General features: G+C 40.5%; 1 protein-coding gene across 8 annotated transcripts in view; it reads right to left on the bottom strand.

Annotated features, from left to right (window-relative positions):
- The window catches only part of RAB3IL1 (RAB3A interacting protein like 1), a 606,739-nt gene that overhangs the window by 136,092 nt on the left and 456,512 nt on the right, over positions 1-14,135 (bottom strand). For all 8 annotated transcript variants that reach the window (XM_044067439.1, XM_044067437.1, XM_044067441.1 and 5 more), the window contains one exon: positions 7,958-8,086. In XM_044067439.1, the coding sequence (XP_043923374.1) occupies positions 7,958-8,086 (129 nt within the window). The remainder of the gene's footprint in view (positions 1-7,957; positions 8,087-14,135) is intronic.

The raw sequence follows: 14,135 nt of genomic DNA, 5'->3' as shown, positions 1-14,135 counted from the left end.
AGCAAACCTGTCAGTAGTATCAGTACATGGTCTAGTTCTAGTACAAAAATGGTTTGGTCAAGGTGATGTCACACCCAACAAGGGAGTGGTTCTAACCCTCACCATACTTTCCTCCTTCTGGTTCTGGCACCTCAAATAATGGCAGCACCTGTAAAGGCACAAGGCCACAGTCCTGGCTGGTGTGAGAAAAAGACCCTAATCATGCTCTGCCTTCTGCATGAGTTGTACCTGGAGAAGATACAGGCATGCACACATTCCAGCAGTTGGAAGAAAATCAGTATCTGGCAGGAGTTGGGTGACCACCTGTCAACCCTGACAGATATAACCTGCTCTGGTCAGCAGAGCTATTACAGGTATGATAACTTGCAAAAGCATATTGCTAACCAGCTGGCTGACTAGGTTAATTAGGTGCATACATGAAGTCCAAAGTTCTACAATAATTACAATTTTAATCCATATATAGCTGCATATAACACATACACACACACACACACACACACATATAAATATATATATATATATATATATATATATATATATATATATATATATATATATATAAATAAAACAGGGGGTAGCAGAAATTCTACAAGTACATTTAAAGCAACAGTCAAATATCTTATCCTTCAAGTAGTTACTTGAGGTGACATTTTGAAATGCATTAAGAAAAAATAAATACCATTTGATGTAGCAGCCATCAATCTGCTCATGACAGATGGAAAATACTGCTGTTACCTATTAAGAGGTTACAGACAGTCATAAATAAAGGTGACAGTAAAGAATGTGAAATTAGTAAACTGTGCAGCTACGTTTGTAAATTTTTCAGTTATGTTCAAATAAGTTATGCTTACTGCATTTAACAGAGTTAGAAATAAAATCTGCAGTTATAGATGTAAAGAATTGTGTAGCATTGCTTTGAAAAAGTTGTAAGGCCTTTTCCTTTTATTACAAAGAGACTGTTTTTGTGAAAGGTAGGTAAAATTAAGTAAAAAGGATTGCTGTACTTAATTGTTTGTCCACAAGGAGAAGGGCAACACTGGCACCACATTACCAGACTCACATAGACCAGCCATAGCTGCACCAGAAAACAACTCTCAGAAACATGCAAAAACATACTCGGAGGCTCTAAATAAGAACCTGCCTAAACAACAGAGACCTCCTAAGCATACACCCAAGCAACCCCCACCCCACAACAGAAACCAGGTAACACATACGTCACAACGTCAGTGTGCCAAGCAAAAACAGCCCCAAAGGCTAAATAACACACCTAACACACTAGTAATCGGTGATTCTATCATCAGGTACACAGACGTCCCACTCACTAGACTGAACAAGGAGAAGGTTACCGTAAGCTGCCTGTCGGGTACCAGAATCCGCTACATAACACATGCACTCAGGTCACTCCATAACAAGTACAAATATGACTCTGTCATTGTATATGTTGGCGTAAATGACCTGAGACATACCTCCCTGGACTACATGAAAAGAGACATGGAGGAGCTCTCTGACCATGTAGCCCAAGCTGGAATGACTCTGACTCTGAGTAGCATCTTGCGCTCACCCAAAATGATGCCAGCATACAAAGAAAAAATGATCAGTTTCAACAATTGGTTAAACTACTGGTGTCATTCAAAGGGGATCCAGTACTTGTCAGCCTGGGACAACATGCTTGACAAGCCACGTTGCTTCGCCAGAGACGGCTTGCACCTATCGCCCCTGGGCTTTCGAATACTGGCCAAGACTCTTGCCGCCCCAATACTGCCTTTTTTAGGCAAGGCTCAAAAGACAAACCCGCCTCCATAAACAACAATAATAAACAAAAACTGAGTGTAATGCTGCTCAACGCCAGAAGTCTAAACCTCAAAATGCACGCACTCAAGGCTCTCCTTAGTATGGAAGAAATTGACGTATGTGCAGTGACAGAAACCTGGTTCAAGGCTCCAGAGAGTACCCCAGCACTACCAGGCTATAACTCCTACCATACCTTTAGGTCCCAAAACCAGGACCGGAACACAAAAGGAGGGGGTGTGTCCAAATTCATCTAGAACACCCACACCTCCAGGTTAGTAGCACAGCACGCGGAATCTGAGACCATCCAAGTGCAAGTGACAGCGGGTAAATTGACTGTTCAGTTTATAGCTTGCTACAGATCTCCCACCTTGTCTCAGGACCCTCACGCTGCATTCCTGAGAACATTAGAAAGTATGAAGATTCTACCCAACACCATGCTACTGGGTGACTTCAACTATCCAAACATTGACTGGGAAAACTACTCAAGCTCAAATTCCCTAGCCCAATGCTTCCTTGAGTTTATAAACTCAAACGCTCTTGAACAGCTGGTCACCACTCCCACAAGAGGTGACAACATACTGGACCTGGTCATCACCAACATGGAGAACCTATGTTCCACACCTGAGGTAAACTCGTGATTGGTAAGCTCAGATCACAAACTAATCACTCTGGACATCCACATCCCCCCAGTCAAGGAAATCAAGGTAAAAAACTTCTCTAAAGCCAACTTCACACTCCTCAAGACTGAGGTGGGAAGTTTCAAAGCTCTCAATCAAATGGAAAATGATGACCCATCGGCAGAATCCTTTACAAGTGCATTCTATGAACACCTTCAAGAATGCATGGACCGAGCCATCCCAAGTAAAACCAAGACCAACTCCTCAAAAAAGAGGAAGCCAGCCTGGTGGACCCCGGCCATAAATAAACTTTACAACAGGAGGAGGAAACTCCTGCAAGATAGAACAAAATCCCAAAATAAGAAGGCATCTCTGATTAACATCAGTAAAAAACTGCGCTCCCTCATTAAATCATCCAAGGCCAACTTCGAAAGAAAAATAGCCAATGACTCTAAGGATAACCACAAGGCCTTCTTTAACTATGTCAAGAGTCTAGGGGCAAACTCTCAGATATGGTCCGAGCTAGTGCATAATGGCCATAAATACACTGAACCAACCGACATTGCCAACATCCTGGCTGACAAGTTCAGTGCAAACTTCAACCCCCCCTCCACCAAAGGGGCTAGTACCCATCCCAGAAGAATGTGGCACTCCAGATATCTCAGACACACAAGTAAAGACAGCTCTTGCAAAGGCCAAAAACACAGCATCAATGGGACCAGATGCTATCCCAGGTTGTGTCTTACACGAGCTTCAAAATGAACTAACCCCCCCATATCAAATCACTATTCAAACTCAGCCTCTCTACAGGCTATGTACCCAAAGAATGGCGTACAGCAACAGTAGTACCACTCCACAAAGGTGGTGCCACAACTGACCCTGGGAACTATCACCCTATAAGCTTGACTAGCTTGGTCTGCAAAGCCATGGAACGCATTATCATGGAGCTCATTAACAGGGACATTGGGAACCTCCAGACACTGGACCCCACCCAGTTCGGATTTGTTAAAGGTAGATCTTGCCTCCTGAACTCGGTCAACTTCTTTGAAACAGTCACCAAGGCCATAGATGAAGGGAAGGTGGTCCACACAGCATATCTGGACCTCGCTAAGGCTTTCGACACCATCCCACACTCAGGAATCATAGACAAACTCACCAGCTTAAATATCAACCCCCATGTCACGAGATGGGTTGCCAATTGGCTCTCAGACAGAACCCACATGGTAAGAGTGGCAGGCGCCATGTCTGACTCTAAACCAGTCACAAGCGGAGTCCCACAGGGCTCAGTCCTGGGACCCCTCCTGTTCAGTATATATTTCTCCGAAGTACAGGCAAAGGCGGAGGGACTGTGGCTAACCAAGTTCGCAGATGACTGTAAATTGGATGCAATAATTGACTCTCCAGCTGACACAGACATCCTGCAAAAGGGTCTCACAGAGACAAACACCTGGTGTCAAAGTCACGGCCTCAAGCTAAATGCCAAAAAATGCATAGTAATCCCATTTGGGAAAAACAAAGTACCTACAAACTACCACATAGATGGGAATCCACTAAGTACAGAAGAAGTAATTAGGGACCTGGGTACCCAAGTAGATAGCATGCTCTCCTTTGATAACCACATAGCCAAAACGGTCAGGAAATCCTTCTATGTGGCACACCTGATCACAAAGGGTTTCTCATCCAGATCCAAGGAGGTGATTGTGCCCCTTTACTCCTCACTCATTAGGCCCATAATAGAGTACAATGCTCCATTTGGGATGTACCTCACTATACACCTGCAACAACTAGAAAGACCACAGAAGTACCTCACTAAGAGGATTAAGGGCCTTAAACAATTACCCTATGAAGCACGACTAAAAAAGCTCCAGCTCTTCTCAGTCGCTTACAGTCTGCTCAGAGGTGACCTATGCCTGACTTATAGGGCCATGTCAAACCCTGAACTAATGGACATGCTTCACCTCATAAAAAACAAGATCCCTCAGAACCACTCGTTCTAGCGACTTGAACCTATGTACAGCAATAAACAGGACATGCTGGAGGGATAGATTCCTGTCCCAGCGACTCCCCTCACTCTGGAATGGAATCCCAATCCATATTCGACAGAGCTCCTCTCTGACCCTCTTCAAGAGAAATCTTGATGAGTGGATGAGTAATTGTAAGTTCTACCCTGGGATCACTTCAGGAGCCCTGTTGACAGAGGCCCAGGTTACTAATCTAATGGGGAGGTGAAAGCCATCACTCTTTGGCTAGGCTTATAAATGCCCATGGGCAGATAGCCTAGTACTTACCTATGAAGTATTTCTCACTGCACATGCAACATGGCTGAAAAGATACGCAACACACCCTGGTCAGACTGATTGTTGGGGAAGGGGAGCAGGGGTTACTTTGCTTTAATGATGACCTGCAACTACACTTTCAGAGAACAAGATTTTAGATTTCATTACTGTACATTAGACAAAGTTCTGCAGAAAAAAAAATTCTCATGTCCTTGAAATGCTACATTTCAACCTTTGCAGTTCAGGTTTTCCACAGAGTGATACATGCATTTTCTAAAAGAAAAGACAGATCTGCAGTCATAATTCTTCACTACCCTACACAATGCAGAAGAATATTTCACTACTGAGTTGTAATGATACACATGCATATGCATTCAACAGTTAAAATCTGATACAAATGAAAATGAAAATGAATACAGGGAATATAAGATACATGCATTTGTGGAATACAGTCAAATACAGGTAAACAAAATTATCCTTCTCTCTTTTATTTGTAGCCAAGGAAGAAATCCAATATAGCTCTCAACAGTAAAGTAGAAGAGTCGTGAGGCTGGTGGAATCTTCTGGTAAGTGTAATAGGTGTCCATAAGATATTTATTACGTAAATAATCATAGCTGAAATGATTACACATAAATCAGGGTAGCATAAACAGCAATGCTTTCAAAGCCGATTTCAGTGGTAATCCTGCAAACAACTGTTGCTATACCTTTGTCGCTGAAGTGAATTCAAAGGAAGAAAGAAAAGAAGAAAAAGGGCTATTCTGGCATTTTAAGCATGACTAACTGCAGTAATTGGGGATTTCTTTCATGTTTGACAACTGTGTACTGTAAATATGTTTGAAAAGTATGGAATTGAAACACAAAAGCATTTCAAATCACCACAACTATGCATAAGCACCACTACTCTTATACATTTGCCCAAGTTACACAAATACTTCCCCAATCACTACTCCGAACTGTATGTATGCATAAGCACTTCCCATACACAACGGAACTTCAATAAAGATATTTCTCTGAATAGTTAACTGACTTAATACCTTGCATTACAACAGTATTGTGAGGTTTTATTGTGCTTTTTCCTGTTTTGTCTGTCCCCAACCCTTTTTTCTCTTTTATTTACTTGCTTAATTATTTCTTTTTACTTTTGTTGATTTGCTTCTCTACATTTTATTTTTCTTCTACACAGGTTCAACTCCCTCAGGAACAGTCCAGGTGTGTACCTCCTAGGCTAGGGAGAGAGCATCCTCTGCCTGTTCGGGCCATCCTGGTAAGGATGGAGTGGAGGCGCTGGCCCTGCAGTCTCTCTGGCACATTGTAGCCTGACAAGTCTCACTGAATGAGGGCTTGTGAGTTTAGTTGAGGATATACTGGCAGAGGTAGTGGACAGGAGAATTAAGCCAGTCAGATCCTCTCTTCAGCGTGTACAAGACCTGCTTGCCCATGTGGTGCTGACCACCGTGCCAAACACAGGCCTCTACCCCTCAACATTGAGGACCTCCACTGCAACACCATCTGGCAGTGGACATGTCTGAGGCTCTGTGGACTGGGTACACAGATGAGACTTCCTCAGCCCTTCTTCCCTTACCATTTCTCTTACACCCACTTCCTTATTTCCCACCCAGACTAACCTCTTACATAAAAAACTTCTGAAAAATAAGGGTGGGGCTAATCCCCTGACAAAACATAGTGTCCATCCTCTCCCACCTTCTCCACCTCAAACTCTCTTGATGTTTCCCTTGTGTGCTCCCCTCTCTGTTTACTCTTTTTCAATCTTTCCTATCACACCCTTTCTATTCTTTAATGAAACCATCAGGGTATACACAAAAGGATACCCATAATGTATATGAAACTGCTCTAACCCCTTTAACTTTTTTTAAAAATACAGTTTTAGCTGCTATGCAGTCCACAGCTTTGCTATAATGCTTTAAGTGTGACCTCGTTCATCTGCCCTTGCCAATGCACATCCTATTTAGGGTACTGCAACATAGTTTGCACATACAAAAAGACATTTACCCCTGTGGCCAAATTTGCCACAGGGGCATCCTACCGTAGTCACCACTGTCTCTCATTTGCTGAACTGGGCTGGCTTGAACTCCCTCATCTCCTTCAATGGTATCAACTCACACTCGCCCACAAACTAGTAAACCATCCACTAAAAGTCCCATCCCTCCAGAATCTACTCCAACCCTATCGCACCACCAGATAACTAAGATCCAGCTCAAAAATCACTTGCAGATCACTAAAGCCAATAACTCTGCTGGTGAATCACTATTCTCTTGCACCATAGCCAAATTATGGAACTCCCTCCCACCCACAATTACCTCTGTACCATCATACACCCACTTCAAAACTTTACTAAAAGTGCACCTAAAAACATGCTGGCTATGCCCTTGCAACCCCCCCCCCCTCCTCTAATATCACCCACCCCATCCACCTACTACCTTTCTTTCCACCTCATTAACTACCTTGATTACAGCAAGCTCAGATGCTCATAAGCCTTACTACTTATTATACAGCAGGAACTTCTTATTGTAACAATTGTTAATGTCTGTCATGTACTTCGCAGATGATAAAGATTCTAGTTGTCTACTATGTACTATATTCTTCATCTGTAACTATGTTTGTAATTGTTAATTGCTATGTTGATCAAATTGTTAATTGCTATGTAAATACAATGTAACTACTGTCTGTATATTTTAACTGTAGAGCTTTTTTCCCCGGGCCTCCGCTGAAAATGGACCTACGTCCATTCGGACACTCCCGGTCAACAAATGTAAATAAATAAATACATTTACACAATTTACATGTTTTTAAAAAAAGGGCATGATTACAAAATTTCCTTTGTGCTTCTGTATTCAATGCAATTACATTACACTGAATGTATTTGGATATCTCTGTAGAACCAGTGTTCGTGGTTGGGAGCTATGCATCTGAGCAGCCTATGAACACCACCCTAAAATATGTTATAATTATTTACTCTGGAATTTGAGAGAGTGTTAAAGACTTCCAATTAAATGTTTTTGTCATCTTACATGGCATCACAAACAAGGGCTAAAATTCTTAATATGTTGAAGTTAGTCCCCAAAACAACATGCTGTACTAACACTATTAAGCAACTGCTATGTGTAGTCACATTTTAAATTATGGAAAAATGCAATAGTAATTAAGTGAAGCAGTTAACCAGACTGCATTCATATTTACACAGTAAATAATAACACATGCATAGTTTATTACAAAAATAGTCTTACATCATTCATGCTAATGGGTACAAACCTCTCTTTTTGCAAATGACAAGCATGGCCAGACATCCTCTCTGTAAATTCTTTCTAAGAATGGACAGGTCTTATCCAACGTTGGTTCTTCTTTCCATTGCTGAAATTCTTCAAAAAGAACTGGATCCACCTGCCAGAACAAACAGTGTTTAGTCTCATATTTTTTTTTTCTTCTCAAAAGATTACCGTTAGTACTGTAAACATAACTACAAGAAATTCATTAAAGCAATTTAATAAAAAAAAACTTCAGAACACTACAGATAAAAGTTCTATTACATCAAACATTGTTCATTTCAAGCAATCAACTGGCAGATAATATTAACTATTATTACCTTTGTTATACATAAGACTCACACATTTGCATGTGTTTATTATTGGGCTTGCTTTTTTTTAATTTGTTAACCAGGGTAAGGCACTGATCCACATGGACATTTTTTAACTCAACCCAGGAGCACTACCTGGTTAAGTCACTTGCTCTGACTCATATATTAGTGAAAAGGGAGGTTGATGGGAATCAAACCCTGGACCACAAGAAGAAACTTTTTCTGCCAACCGCCAGACAAATGATTCAACCTGTTCTGTAACTGAACTTAATTTGACAGTTTACCCTCTGCAATGTTCTTACATGAGCACCAGTAAAAAGGGCAATATCAGATGCCTAACAGCTCGATGTAAGCATGCTGTCTGCTAACTATCATGCTCTACAAATACCACATTCTTCAAATGACACTGAAATGCTGGATATCAAGCTCTCAGCTGCCACCAACAAAACTGTTGCACAAAGTTCCACAGTTAAATATACATTTAATGAAGAATAAATACTTTATCAAAACAGAAATCTAGAGCAGAACTTCTCATTAAATATTCTGTTTAAATGTCATGTGAAAATCAAATTCATTAATTAAAACACACCATTAAGTATCAGTTGCTGTTGAAGTGAATGGGTCTATTTTTTTTTGTTTTGTTTTGTAATGTGGCCTATGAATAACAGTGTCTTATTTAACTGACACAAGATTATTTAATCCTAAGACATTTAAAACTTTGAGAAGTTACTATTCAAAAAGTAACACTCCCAGAGTTGCAAACCACAGGAACAATTTTTTTTCAAGGTGGTAAGCCCCTTGAACCCTCACTGTTGGTGCAAACCTCCTTATTAGTCATACCCCACCCACACAAACATCAACAACCTTGAAGAGGAAGAAACTGAGGAAAATACAGCACTTGCCCTCTCTTTCTATTCCAGGTCTAATCACCACTACAAAATACTTATTGCTTTCTGCTGACAACATTCTGTTGATAAACTGGCCACTGACAAATAACAGGTATACCATCCTCCTACCATAGATCTTTCCAATACGTAAATGGACTGAATTTTTTAAAAAGCAAATGTTCATAAGTATCTATCACAGGTGTTGCTAATGCATTGTTTAAGTCGGCCATCTTTATTTTGTAAACATGTTTGTATTTATTATTGACATTTGTTAGGAAAGTCTGACAGAGCATTGTCCTTTTTCACTGGAGGCCTGGGGAGAAAAGCTCCATTATACAGATATCACAGACATCATCTGGATTGTTTCATCATTTACAATGAGTTCCATCCATGAGCAATGATTCCATCATTCAGGCATCCTTGACATCAGTTACAGTTTGGATTAGTTCCTTAATTTCATATTAGTCTTTATAATGCAGGAAGACCTATAGTAGCAAATGGTTAAATAAACCGATATCTTGGTGTTACATGTAACATAACTGTGGGAATGAAATTAAGCTTATGTTATATGATGTCTTAAGACGCTAACTGCAGTTAAAGCAAAGAGTTATTTGCTTATACACTTGATAAATAAACCACTGCTTAGTTTCCTGTTTTCTTTTACATTCGACTTCCGATTTCTATTTAACAATTTTGTTTTTTTTTTTTTCATCAGAAATAAAAGCAAACATAGTTATCTAGTATTACGGTTGCCACCTTTTCAAATGCCCAAAGTATTTATGTGTTCCAGATAAAAAAGAACTGTTTTATGCAACTATTAAAGAAAACTTAAGAAATATATTTTGTCTTAAAATTTTAGAACACTTGCCATTTTTCAGTTTTTTTTCATAGGATACAACTGCCCAAAGTGGGACAGGTGATAACCCTATCTAGTATGGATGTAATCAAATTTTGAACAGCAGACATTTTCAAATGAGAAAACTTGGATAAAATGTTCACATTAAACTTCTTTCCTCTCTACACTCATAAGTGTTTCAATAACTTCACAATATTAACCTCTCAAATATCTTTTGGCAAAATGTCTAGAAAAGCATTTATTACATGATGAGTCCAGCTTCCCTGGAGAGGCATAAGCGAGTCTAAGAACACTGTCCCCTCGAAAGATTAACCTCTGTGGTGGTGGCATTGATCACACTTCAACTGCTAACTGGGGGAGGAACCCACTAGGCACAAGTCTCTCTTCAGGGGCAACCCAGAAACACTGTCAAATTAAATGACTTGCCCAGGGTCACAAAGCAGGCAAAGGGAGGCAATCAGATGTAGGACTACAGGGCAAGCCTTATAAGCTATTCATAGCCATAAGGCAAATTAAAAATAAAAAGTGTGTGTGTGTGTGTGTGTGTGTGTGTGTATCTTGATATGCACATATATGGATATACTTCAGTAGATCGACTTACCTTAACACCAAAGACCAAAATGACGAGACGGAAATATTGGAAATGCGCAATACTGAAAACTAACATGATCGAATGTCAGAACCACGAACAGGTACAGCATTCATCTCCCAGAGGTACAAAGATCCTTTGTAAGAGGTACTTTCGGTGTTAAGGTAAGTCGATCTACTGAAGTAGATATCTCTCTCTCTCTATATATATATATATATATATATATATATATATAGATATAGAGAGACCTATAGATATAGATAGCTAGATTTATCTATCCATAAAGAGATGTACACATACATCTACATGTATTGCAACTTGTAAGGACAACAATAAGGAACAAATAAAATCAGGCAATCTATAAAGGAAATCCCTTGGTATTTCTACAATGCTGCAATTTTTTTGTTTTATTATGGAATAGAAGTAAAGCTGAACTAATCAACATCTTATATGTGCTTACTTCAAAAACTATTTTTATCTAACCAAATGCAGTCATTCTTTTATACTGACACAAAATATTTTCATATGAGGGGGCCACACTAGCTCCCACAGCTATACACTGAGATTTTAACTTCAGTTGGCCACACGAGCTCCCACAGCTATACCCTGAGTTTTTAACCTCAGTTATTAGATAAAAATTGTGCTATAATACAAATTTAATTAACGTAATAACATGAAATTGTTTAAGTATGCTATGTGTTTCAACGGCAGCCTTGCAATTGCTTCTAAACCATGGAAATATCTAATACAAAAACATAGTGATTTTATAACATCAGTAACTGAAACAATACCTGCTGCATACTTCATAGACAGTACTGCTAGGAGCGGCCTTAGATCAACTGGTGCCCTAGGCAAAAGGTCTCCACGGCACCCCCCACCACACCACCCGGCTCCCCCATCATGGTCTACTTACACCAAATATGAAGTATGCAGCAGGTATTGTTTCAGTTACTGATGTTATAAAATCACTATGTTTTTGTATTAGATATTTCCATGGTTTAGAAGCAATTGCAAGGCTGCCACTGAAACACATAGCATACTTAAACAATTTCATGTTATTAGTGACTACAGTCTCTTGTGTACAGAGAGACACAAAGTCATAAAATATCAGGATTTGCAGGCAGAAATGCGAGCAATGTGGAAGAAAGATACCCAGACAGTTCCAAGAGTAGTAGGAGCAACAGATCTTATAAAAGAATTATCTACAATCGTATTTAGATATGTTACCAATACATGTAACCTCATATGAGTTGCAGAAGGAGTCATTACTGGGCATATTGTGAGTGCTGCAAAGAACACTTTTGGCTGACATCAAAGATTGAAACAATACTAATTTCATGAACTTTAATCAGATTTGACTTATTTTTTATTTATTTATTTTACTTAACATTTGTTTACCGGGAAAGTCTGACTTAGAACGAGACAATTTCGGCAGAGGCCCGGGGAGAAATGCTCCAGATGCATGTCTTTGTAATGTGGGAGGAAACTGGAGTGCCCAGAGGAAACCCACATGAATGCAGGGAGGAAATGTAGATTCCATACAGAAGGCACCTCAGCTGAGAATCAAACTGGGGTACCTCTTGCTTTGAGGTGACAATGCTAACCGCTGCATCCCTGCTCTGTCCTTATACTTAGGAATAGGGTCCATAGGGTCCATTCCTGTCATGGTATTAGAAAGCCAAAAAACTTGGAGAAATTAAAGAATTAGGAATTAACCGTTATGTCACTTGATGGGTAGCCAACTGGCTGACCAAGAGAATACATATTGTCAAAGTTGGTGACTTCACCTCTACCAGTAGACCCATCACCAGTAGCATACCACAAGTTTCTCTGCTGGGTCCTTTAGTGTTTGCAATCTACTTCTCAGAAGTCCAGGCTAAATTAGATGGCTTTTGGCTTGCCATGTTCACTGATAATTGCAAATTAGGTGCAATTATCATGTCCCTCAATGATATTAACATACTACAAGAAGAGTTAATACAGACAAATGACTGGTGCCAAAGCCATGGTCTAAAACTAAATGCAAAAAAGTGCATTATTATTTCCTTTGGCAAAGCAGAATTCCCCGCTAACTACAGTATTGACAACACCCAAGCTCAAACCCAGTGGTGCGAGATCTGTGGACACAGGTAAAGAGCAGTCTGAACTTCAACCACCAAGCTTCTTCTGTGGTAAGGAAAGCATTCTATGTTGCACACCTCATTAGTAAGGGCATCACATCCAGGTCTAAGTATGTTATAGCTCCACTGTACTAGACCCTTATCAGACCACACTAACAGAGTACAATGCTCCCTTTTACATGTACCTCAGCAGACACCTGCAGCAGTTGGATAGACCAAAGAGGTTCATCACAAAGAAAATATAAGACCTCCAAACCATGATGGACATGGCTAGATTAAAAGCCCTGTCACTGTACTTTGCATCACATAGGCTGCTGAGAGGAGACTTGTGTCTGGCTTACAGGGCGGTCTCTGACACTGCCCTGATGGATGTGCTTCACATACACATATCTAATGGCATAAGAGTCACTCAATCTAGGGATTTTAACCTAGCCAGTGACATTAACAGAAAATGCTGGACAGACAAATATGCCTTCCAGAGAATGCCTCTCCTCGGGAACAAATTTCCACTTCAAATGAAGCAGAGCTCCTCACTAAGTCTATTTAAGCAATACCTGGACAAATGGATGGGAGACCGCTAATTCACCCCAGGGGTGGCACCCATGTCCCTTATGGACAGGGAGAGTTAGTGTTGACCATAGACTACCTCTGCAAAATATATTCACTTAATAAGTACATTCTTTCGGCTGTTCCCGTTAGGGGTCGCCACAGCGGATCACCTGTTTCCATTTCTTCCTGTCCTCTGCATCTTGCTCTCTCACACCAACCACCTGCATGTCCTCTCTTACCACATCCATAAACCTTATCTTAGGCCTTCCTCTTTTCCTGTTACCTGGTAGCTTCATCCTTAGCATCTTTTTCCCAATATACTCAGCATACCTCCTCAGCACATGTCCAAAACAAACTTAATCTTGCCTCTCTGGCTTTGTCTCCAAACCTTCCAAAGTGGGCTGTCCTTCTAATATACTTATTCCTAATCCTGTCCAACCTCGTCACACCCAGTGCAAATCTTAACATCTTTAACCCTGCCACATCCAGCTCAAACTCCTGCCTTTTTGTCAGTGCCAATGTCTCCAACCCATATAACATAGCTGGTCTAACTACCCTCTTGTAGACCTTCCCTTTCACTCTTCCAGGTACTCGTCTGTCACAAATCACTCCTGACACTCTTCTCCACCCACTACATCCTGCCTGTACTCTCTTCTTCACCTCTCTTCCACACTCACTGTTACTCGGAACTACTGACCCCAAGTATTTAAACTCATCCACCTTCGCCACCTCTAGTCCTTGCATCCTCACCATTCCTCTATCCTCCCTCACATTCACACACATATATTCTGTCTTAGTCCTGCTGACCTTCATTCCTCTTCTCTCTAGAGCATATCTCCATCTCTCCAGGGTCTC

Source organism: Protopterus annectens, chromosome 3.part1, assembly GCF_019279795.1.
Source record: "Protopterus annectens isolate FY-2018-M chromosome 3.part1, PAN1.0, whole genome shotgun sequence".
NCBI classification, from domain to species: domain Eukaryota; kingdom Metazoa; phylum Chordata; order Ceratodontiformes; family Protopteridae; genus Protopterus; species Protopterus annectens.
Note: the sequence above shows the minus strand (reverse complement) of the source record. Positions and strands in the feature narration are given on the sequence as shown.